Raw genomic sequence first — 9,793 nt, forward strand, 5'->3', positions numbered from 1 at the left:
TGTGTTTGGTAAACTGCACTGATTTTATTACCTCTAACACACTTGCAAGACGTTAGGGTTAGATGTGTACAGTTCCTTGTATTTGAAAACCACTCAGAGTGTCCTCCTTGCCCTTTGTTATACATTCTACAGAGGAAGACCTTCAGCCATCAAACCCATTTTTTAGGCATGGGTTAACTAAAATTAAATGCCAGGATTAACCAAAATTAAATGCCAGTAGTTAGCCTCACACTTCTCCATGCAACAGTATTTCTAGGATGAAACATCAGCCATCCTAAGACAACAGTTCATCTCCATGGAGGTGAATGCAGCAGTTTTCAATACCCAAAGTGAGGAACATATTGCTACACAAAGAAGATCTGTTGGATACACTCTAACCGCCTACTTCTTGTCCCATTTCTTTTCCTGCCCTTCCAAGATTTTGGCGTTTTGGCATGGCTGCTGCCCAATGTGATTCTGTTGGACTGAGTTGGGTGAAGTCCAGTGAACAGTGCAATTCCGCAGGAAAGAAGCAGTTACGCATATTTTGAAGTCTGCTTCAGCCATGGGCTGGCCGCAGGTGCTGCCTTATTCCTAGGAAGAATCTGGTCTGCTAGCTGCTTTACAAAGCAAAGCAAAGCAAAGCAGAACTTCAATACTTCCTCAAAAGCCTTCTGAATGACACTGCTGAGGGTACTCAGACATTCTCACCGCAACGTGCCACTTGCTGTGCTCTGCACCATCTTAAGCCCTTGACGGCTGGACAAACATTTTGTTTTCAGTTTCGGATGCTGTGATGAAAGTCATCATAGCTAAGAGCAACCCGGGGGCGCTGACCCAGGGAAGACGCCCTTCACCGCGGGCTGCACCTGCACTCGCAGGGCCGGCCTCAGCTGAACCGCGCACCCGCAGGACGCGTCGACTGGAAAGCTGCAACCCTGTGCAAACCTTTATAAAGGTACAGCGAAAAGGCCTGTCCGGAGCGACAGCGACAGGCCCCGCGTGCGAAGAGGAGCCGCGGCGCGGAACCTGCTCGGTGGCTGCGGCTCGGCCTGCTCCTGAGCAGGCGCGCCGACGCTGTCGTGACGCGCTGCCACCGCAGCCGGTCGCGGCCCGCCCAGCGACACCGGGAGAGCAGCTGCCCGGCCCCGCCCCTTCCCATCACTCCACTCCCGCCACCCAATCAGAGCGACCTGCTTCCCCGCAACAGCCAACGGGACGGCGCCCTCTTTCCTCCGGCTGCGTGACGACACGCCGGCAACATGTCGACAGTTCGCGTGATACGAGAAGGCGGTGAGCACCCCCTCCCCGCCCTCGGCGGATCGCGCTGCCACTGGCTGAGCTGGAGCGCCGGCTGCGCTCTCATTGGCTGCCGGCATCGCCCGTTGTGCTGCCGGGCCGGCCGCCGGTGCCGCCAGCGGGGGACGCGGAGGGGGCGGCGGGCCGCGGCAGCAGGTGAGCGCGGGGCGCGTGTGTGTGTGTGTGTGTGTGTGTGTGTGTGTGTGTGTGTGTGTGGGTGGGGGTGTGTGGGGGTGTGTGGGGGTGTGTGTGTGGGGGTGTGTGTGTGGGGGTGTGTGTGTGGGGGGGGGGGTGTGGGGGTGTGTGTGGGGGTGTGTGTGTTGTGGGGGTGTGTGTGTGGGGGTGTGGGGGTGTGTGTGTGGGGGTGTGTGTGGGTGTGTGGGGGTGTGTGGGGGTGTGTGGTGGGGGTGTGTGGGGGTGTGTGGGGGTGTGTGGGGGTGTGTGGGGGGGTGTGTGGGGGTGTGTGTGGGGGTGTGTGTGGGGGTGTGGGGGTGTGTGGGGGTGTGTGTGTGTGGGTGTGTGGGGGTGTGTGGGGGTGTGTGGGGGTGTTGGGGGTGTTGGGGGTATTGGGGGTGTGTAGTGGGTCCTGCTCTATGTGCTCAAAAAGCGTGGATCTGCATGAACCGTGCTGCTGCCGACGTGCCTAATGTGGCGTCTTGCTCCGTTCTGCGTGCCTGTGCGACGGGTGTCCCTACGCAGGAGGAGAGCAAATGGATCTGCTGCCAGCCTCGGCACCCCTGGCCACGAAGCTGCGCAACACGCTCATTCAGTACCACCGCATCGGAGACGGCGAATGGCGGGTTGCGAAGAAAACCGTGAGTGGTCTTGGCGGCTTCGCGCCCGGTTTGTTCCCCCGAGGAAGCTGTAGGTCACCGGGCGGGGGGGAGGAGCTGGGGGGGAGCGCTCATCATGCCTTCCACAACGAGGGTGAAACCTGTGGCAGATTCTTGCAGGACTTTCAGGTGAGCGGCCCTGCAAAACCACCCTTCTAGGATAGACAGCTTTAGGTGACAGAATGTTTTTCCTGCCCACAGACGTACTCTGTGATTCCTTATACCCATTTCCAGGGAAGTATCTCACTGAAGAATCCTACCTCTGTAGGACTATGGGCTTCTCTTAAAGCAAAAGCTGAAGTGCTGTTAGAACTAGCTGTGTTGGAAGATGCTCACATACGCTTTCTAACAAACCAACCATAGCCTGCATCTGCCAGCCTTCGGAAGCTCTTTTGTCTATAATGCTTGAACCCATCATGCTTCACCTTCCAAACGTCTTACCCTTAAAAAATGAGGTCATTCGCAATTCTTTCTTGCATATCGCTTCATGTTTCCATTGCCTTAAGAGCCCCCACATGATCAGAAGTTTCCTCCCATGTCAGAGGATGCCGTTCTCTAATGTGTGACCAAACGTTGATAAGAGAAGGTGAAGTGTTCGAAATGGAACTTGTTTCCAGAATTAACAAATTCACTGCCTCGAAAGGGAGGAACAGAGCATCCAAGCCTCTCTTGCAAAACACCTACAGCACCTCTGCTGTGCTAAATGCTATGTCTTAAACCTACACCATTATTTTCCTGTAGGAAGTTACATCAGTCTCACTGTTTCGGATCACATTACTCCCCATTTTACCCCTGTAAAATTTCCAGTTGGACTTCCTTCCTTGCTTTTTTGTGTTTTGGTACTGTGCCATGATAAAGAAATGCAGAGCTTTAGCTACCTGTCAGGGAGATGTGTTTTGCCCCTAAATATCCTTGGCAGTTCTGGATACAGTACTTAGGCTACCCTTCTTTAGGACATTTCATCCTTTGTGCTTACATAATCATAATTCCAAATAAAAAGATGCCATATGGTAGTTTCTTTAACACTGAAATTCAGAGATTTTTTACAGAAGTTCCATTTTATAGTTAGATTAAAATCAGAAGATACTGTTTTCTTTATTTTCTCTAGCTAACTTCAAAATAGATACTGCTTGCAAGACACTTCTAGTCAGGCATCTATGAGACAAGAATAACTTACACTTTCTTGTCTGCGAATGCCAGCACCTCCTGCACACATCTGCTTGGTCATGTGTTACAGGAGTGCAAGCAGAAGCCATGTGGTCTTCCTGTCTTAATAGTGTCCAGATAATGGTTTTCCAGTTGCCTTTTAATTAAAAGGCTTTGCTTAGTGATGTGGTTCCATTATTCTATGTGTTCTCCTAGAGAACTGGCTTGGCCATCCAAGCCCTGTTTCTGCACAGACTTCTAGCATTTGACACTGAGAAAGACAATTGACTGATTTTGTTTTTGAAAGAATGGAAGATTTTGAGCGAAAGATATCTGAAACATCTGCTTATCTTCTTAAGAAAAGTGTACAAACGTGCCCAGGTCAGTGAGCACTTTGAGGTGAACCATAGTTAACTGTAAAGTCTTTTACTTCCCTTCAGAAAAATTGGGGCATTGCCAGGACATCTTAGAACTTAGAATTTAAGTGACAATTAACATCGTATCTTCTGTTTTCTTTCAGAAAGATGCAACTGTGTGGCGTAAACCATCAGAGGAATTCAGTGGATACCTGTAAGTTTGCGGGCAGAGTAGGTACATTTTTAAGGTCCCACAAATGTGTTTTGTAGAATTTAGAAATGAAGGCTGTGGATTCTACAGCCTTCAACTACACAGATTCTCCACAGGAGAAGCTAAGTGCATCATCTAGGGTGCCTGTACTGTTTCTTTTTAGTGTTATACTTTGATGCTTTAGTGTTGCATGGTGTCTAGAACAATGATCAATGGAAACTGTGGAACATACCACAAAACTCCCATTGGCTGAAATGGGCAACAACATGTGCCCAGACCTTTTAGAAAAGTGGTCTGCAAACCACAGAATGAAGCCCAGGTTCAGAAGGTCTAAAGCATCAGTGCTCAGACTACCACAGTGACTATGCAACTACAGTAGCGTAAAATACCAAGCATGTAGTTATGGGAAAGATGTGTGACATAAAGGCCCTTCCTGTGTGAGTTTCTGTCACTGGGTTCTGTCCATATCTGTAGGTCTAAGCAGAGTAATAGTTACTAAAACAGGGCACTCTAAAGAAAGGAAAAGTCTTGTGAAAAGGTGGTGTTTGAAAGTAGTCTCAAAGACTGATGCGCTTTCTGGAATTTAAATCCTGTTAAATCTGGCCGAGCTGATGACCCCAGACACCAAGAGTCTGCTGACTCTGAACAGGGCCAGAGGCACACTGGCATCAATAGGTATAACTTGAACCTCTGCCAAGAGAGCAGTGGCTGCTATGTGCAGATGAAGAGTGCAGGGTTGTGTATACACCTGGTTTAATAGAGGACACTTGGAAGAACTTTCCAAAACCTACTTAGAAGCCACTCGCATGTTCATGTTGTCCTCCAGTTCTGAGTATGCAGCTGAGATTGGCTCCAGAAATGTACCTGTGAGTGAACATGGGTGAACTGCACAAGAAGGTAGATGAACATGCTGCTTGATTAGTTACTTACTATTAATGAGAACAGCTTAATGAATAGGAAGCATTTTGAAAATAATGGTTGTGATGGATTCTTCCCCCTCAGGATGCAGAGGCCCAGAAACTCAAGTAAACAAAATCTCTGGTGTCTACTAAAAATATCTGATAACAAATGAATGTTCTGTAATGGCTTATACCAAATTATTTTATTTGGTACTCTAATATGCCACCAAAGCATAGCAGTTTCTCAGGAGCTTGGTCCTACTACTGTTACATCTACTTTATGAAAAATGTTTTTCTCACTGTACCACTGCTTTTCTTTCTTTTTGCTGTTAGCTTTACTTGCCCCTGGCGGACTCCCTTCCTTCCCCAGCAAGAGCAGAAAAATACCAAGCTGTTAGAGAAGTAAACATTATTTTTATCTGAGGGAAGAGTTTGCCCTTTACAAAATACTGATTGCAGCATCCCGACAAAGCTTCTCAGAATAACATTTATTGCAGAGGAGAATAAATGCACCCATAGGTCTTTTTCTTTATTGTTTTTCTGATAGAATTGTCCACTGGCCATAACTCCAGGTACTAAGGTATTACAGTAAGTGTGCTCTTGCAAATAAAGGAAAATTTATAAAGAATTTCTCACTTTTAAATGTAAACATATGTTTCTCTAGCTACAAAGCTCAAGGAGTGGTGGAAGATGTTACTAACAGAATAGTGGATCATATTCGCCCCGGACCTTACAGGCTAGACTGGGACAGCTTAATGACTACAATGGACATCATGGAAACATTTGAACAGGTGAAGACTTGTTCAGATTCTTAAGGGAAATGTGTATAGATGCATACATGAACTTAACAGTACAGCAGAGCAGTTGTTCCAACAAATACTGCCATATTTTTGCCTGTTTTCTGCATGCACATGGGATATTTTGCATACATGCTGTGGGTGGCCTCAGATGAGACTTTCTGGCAGCACAGTCCTATTCTGACACATGAAGTCCAACTTCCCATCAGTGCTGGAAGTAAAGGAGAAAAACTTGGTTGGTCATGATTCTCTCGGACCTGGGAGCTCTGGTAGCCTCTGATAAAATTCCAGTATAGATTGTTACAGTATATAATTTTATATGCCAAAACCTTTTTGTACAGATTCTTTTGTTCTGTTCCACAAACAAAATTGGGGGCATTAATAATCCACACATACAGGAGCTGCAACCTCTCCCTCCTCCTAAAAGACTGAATTCACTGGATGGTAGGGCTTTGCGCTGGGAGCCAAAATAGTTCATACTGAGGGGCAAGACTTGCTTAAGAAAGGTGGGTTTGAGGTTGATTACAGACAAGCTGGTAGCCTTTCTTTGGTTACTGGGGACATTGAGTATGACTTCAAAACCCTGTAGGCATCTAACTTAAGAATGGATTGGGTTTTTGCTCTGGCTGTTAAGGAGGTATTTTTGCTAATTATTCCCTAAAATTTATACAAACTATTGTCTTATAAGAAAGTTTTTTTTGAAGACTTGTTTGCATTCTATTTTATTATTCACTTAGTGGATTAAAAGTACTTGAGAGAGCATCTTAGTCCTGAGAGAGGCCTCTTGCAGTTTATTTGTGGTCCTTTCAGACTTATGTAGTAGTGGTTAAGCCATACACAAGCCCCATGGCTTTCAGTTCCCAAGCATGACAGAGTTCTGTAGATTTAGCCAGTATGGTGCCAGATATTCTCAGCTGCTGCAGCTCTCAGTTGCAGACGGCAAGTCCTTACAAACTTCAGGCATTTAGACTGAAAACGATACAGCCATTCAGACCTCACTGAAGTTGTACAGCATAATTGACAGAGGCTGCAACCTTTGTGGAATGGGCTAGCTGCCTACAAGCATAAATTTCCCTGTATTCATTATACTAAATCATTTTTGGTTTTTACCTTCCTCATTCTGTCACTCAACAAGAACTGCTGTGTGATGCGCTACACCACTGCTGGCCAGCTCTGGAACATCATAGCACCCAGGGAGTTTGTTGATTTCTCTTACACTACAAACTATGAAGATGGGCTTCTAACATGTGGTAAGGCACCACTTAACCTCTGCTTAATTCTTATTTTGCAACAGCTGCTTGGCTTAAGATTTAATTCAAATTAAGTTTAGTTCTGCAGTAAGCATTCAAAAATGGTGTAAGATGGTCTCCAACAAGCATTTCAAATATATTTTAACAGATTTAAAGTAGTATACGAGTTGCTGGCTTACCCCTGAGCCATACCTGTGTGCCAAGTTTCGTTTATGCCAACAGTGGGACAGGAGTGATAAAGACAAGTTGAGTGCTGTGACTCAGCTCCTACAGCAAACTGGGTGGAGTAACAACTTGGTAGTAAATAGGAGGAATGTCTTTTTAATGGCAGAATTTCTGCTTATAAAGTTCTGCTTGTCTGTTGTGAAGTTTGGATGATGAGCAGACAACTTTCATGCATGAAAGTACCCAGAATCTTGAAGTGTGTCTGTCACTTCCACTGAATTCCCCAAGCAGAAATAGTCACTTTTTAAATTTACTGTGCCTTTATTTTTTATCTGTCTCAAATTAATTTCCCTTTTTTCATTTGTTTTCCTTTATAGGTATAAGCCTAGACTATGGAGAAGTGAGACCTAACTTTGTCCGTGGATTCAATCACCCTTGTGGTTGGTTCTGTGTCCCCCTCAAGGACTATCCTAGCCACAGCCTTTTGACAGGCTATATTCAGACTGAACTGCGAGGGATGCTACCACAATCTGCAGTAGACACTGCCATGTCTAGTACCCTGGCCAATTTCTACTTTGACCTCAAAAAGGCACTGAAAACATAGGCAAACAGTGACTTAAAAGCCCATGCGTTTCTTGCAATCAAATTATATTGTCTAGCTTAGCGTAGGTTAGCTACCGAGTTAAGAGGTGAGTAACATTGTTCCTGAATGATACCTGAACCTTTAGGTAGAGGGATCCAAACAACTTTACCAACTACGTTTTGGTGTGATACATAGCATACGTTCCTAATTCACGGTGCGAGATTCTGTCTCCTGCTCAGCACTCTGCAGCTGTGTGAGGAGCTGTCTGAATCTATAAACCTCTGGCTTCCTAGGTAGAAAACACAAGGGAAGTGTGTGGGCTTGAAAAATGCAGTGTGAACTCAGCTCTCATCAATAGTATTGAGAGTGGAGTGCTCAGGATATTGCAGGTGCAGGCCGCTGTAAAGACAGGATCTCATTGAAGATGTAATTTTGATATATATATATTTTTATATTTACTTATATTTTTTAATTTATGTAGGTTGTACAGGTGCATCTGTAATTTGTTTTTAAAAATTGCTTTGGTTTCTCATAGGGATATTACGCAGCTAAGTTGTTAAATGATACTATTCGTAAGAAAGCTAGTTGCTCTTGTTAGCAAAAATAAGTATTCATTACTGGCATTTCTTTGATGTTGTAACTGTCACTTAAATAACTATTATATATAGCAGTCTCAGTGCATAGATAAAGAAATGCCCTTACAGCTGATCCAAAGCTCATTTAAGTCATCAGGTGTCTTTCCATAGTTTTTAGTGGGCTTTTAACCACACAGATGTCAAAATAGCAAACTTCCAATGGATCTTCTGTGTTACTCTGCACTTCCAAAAAATCTTTTACTTAAATTTGCATGTAATTGTGTGCGTTGGTTTTTTGTGTCTTGCTTAACTGAAAAACCTGGCATTGCTAAAGCAGCAGAAAGGACCACTAACTTCCTTCAGGTATAGGCATTGGTGTATCCACAACAGCGCAGACTGCCAGCGTGCTGGTACAGCGCACTGGAGTGTTCTGTGGTAATACCTCTAGGTTGATCTTTGCAATAAATGAAATGAGCACCTTAAAAACATGAGCAGCTCATGTCACATATACCATATACAGTCAACATATAACTCATAGTCAGCAAGATCGTGAAGGCCAAAGCTCAAGCTGCAGAGTTGCTCAGATCTGCTGGAGGATCAGATTTTTAAGGACATTTAGCCATGCAGTGGTGCTGACAGGTACATAGCTGGAGCTTTCAAAAGATTACTGTCTGTGCTGTTAGGAACCTGAATTCTGTTTAAAACCTGACATTAAGTTCGTAATGTTGGCATGCGTCATTTGCTCAGGTGAGACTGCAATTATCCCTATGCTTTACCAGTGCTAGCAGAGGCAAGTTGAGCTGCATAGTAATTAGAGAAAGTATTTTGGGGTGAGTTCTATGCATACAACCCAAGAACTGATATTGGACTCCTAGGAAAAGAAAATTCAGATGAAAATTGTTCCCCTGTAATATTGGCTCTTTGGACACTGGTCATTGTAGCTGAGCTCTGAACAGTGAGAATGTTTCTTTCTTATTGCTCAAGTGGAGAGGTAGAAAAAACATGACAACAAATACAGTGAGGGCTCTCCAAATGTGCTTCATATATTAAGGCATTTAGTACTGTTTAAGAGACTTAAAAACAGTGGCATCAAACAGCCTTTTGTGTCTTCATAGGCAGAAAATGTCAACTCCCTGTTTGGTTGTGTATTCTGCAGTTCCTTTTAAACTCCTTAGTTACTATTCCCATCTTTCCTATCTTCCCTGTGTCCCCTGCAGTGCTGGGAGTTCACAGGGTGGTCTTGCACCACCAAGGACACTAAGGAATTGGTGTCAGCAGACACACTTTTCCCTAAATGCTGGGGTCCACTCCTTTCTCGTACTGGTACAGAGGCAAGTCTGAAAGCCCTAGAGATACTGCTCTTTGGGATGAATGCTGACATGATTACAGAGGAAGCTGTCTGAAGTGTACCCTCTTTATTCTTCCCAGTCATAAACACTACCTCTATAGTGAATATGCATATTCATGTCTTCTTTTTTTAAAACTCCTGGGACTGACTAATTTAAGGATTGGGATACAGGTGTATACAGAGAAAAATATTCCATTTCTCTGTAAAAAGCCCAGTTTAAATTTACACAGAGGCACTTCAGTGCTGGAGAAACAAGTCAAAAGGAGCACAAGACACAGGATGATGTTTGTACAACATTAGGCACTGCTGATAAGGTTAAGAGGTCCCTGTTCCAAACACCCACTATAAGGGC

At 44.8% G+C, this 9,793-nt stretch overlaps 1 protein-coding gene across 3 annotated transcripts; it reads left to right on the forward strand.

The window, feature by feature from the left end:
- Positions 1–1,226: 1,226 nt before the first annotated feature.
- On the forward strand, positions 1,227–7,675 carry STARD4 (StAR related lipid transfer domain containing 4). 3 transcript variants are annotated; one of them, XM_075078123.1, is made up of 7 exons: positions 1,302–1,434; positions 1,978–2,093; positions 3,565–3,638; positions 3,778–3,827; positions 5,388–5,514; positions 6,656–6,770; positions 7,313–7,675. In XM_075078123.1, the coding sequence occupies exons 2-7, from the start codon at positions 2,072–2,074 to the stop codon at positions 7,537–7,539; spliced, it is 615 nt and encodes a 204-aa protein (XP_074934224.1). In that variant the 5' UTR covers positions 1,302–1,434; positions 1,978–2,071; the 3' UTR covers positions 7,540–7,675. The 3 variants fall into 3 exon arrangements, with proteins under 3 accessions (XP_074934222.1, XP_074934224.1, XP_074934223.1); XM_075078121.1 differs by lacking the exon at positions 3,565–3,638 and having other exon boundaries at positions 1,227–1,434; XM_075078122.1 differs by lacking the exon at positions 1,302–1,434 and having other exon boundaries at positions 1,843–2,093.
- Positions 7,676–9,793: the final 2,118 nt, after the last annotated feature.

This window comes from Phalacrocorax aristotelis, chromosome Z (assembly GCF_949628215.1).
Source record: "Phalacrocorax aristotelis chromosome Z, bGulAri2.1, whole genome shotgun sequence".
Classification (NCBI taxonomy): domain Eukaryota; kingdom Metazoa; phylum Chordata; class Aves; order Suliformes; family Phalacrocoracidae; genus Phalacrocorax; species Phalacrocorax aristotelis.

Excerpts from the sequence above, each read along its gene's own strand:
- STARD4 (XM_075078121.1), top strand. The coding sequence starts at position 1,242 with ATGTCGACAGTTCGCGTGATACGAGAAGGCGGTGAGCACCCCCTCCCC. Across the intron at positions 1,435-1,977 it reads GCGGCGGGCCGCGGCAGCAG|GAGGAGAGCAAATGGATCTG; the intron begins GTGAGCGCGGGG and ends GTCCCTACGCAG. Across the intron at positions 2,094-3,777 it reads GGCGGGTTGCGAAGAAAACC|AAAGATGCAACTGTGTGGCG; the intron begins GTGAGTGGTCTT and ends GTTTTCTTTCAG.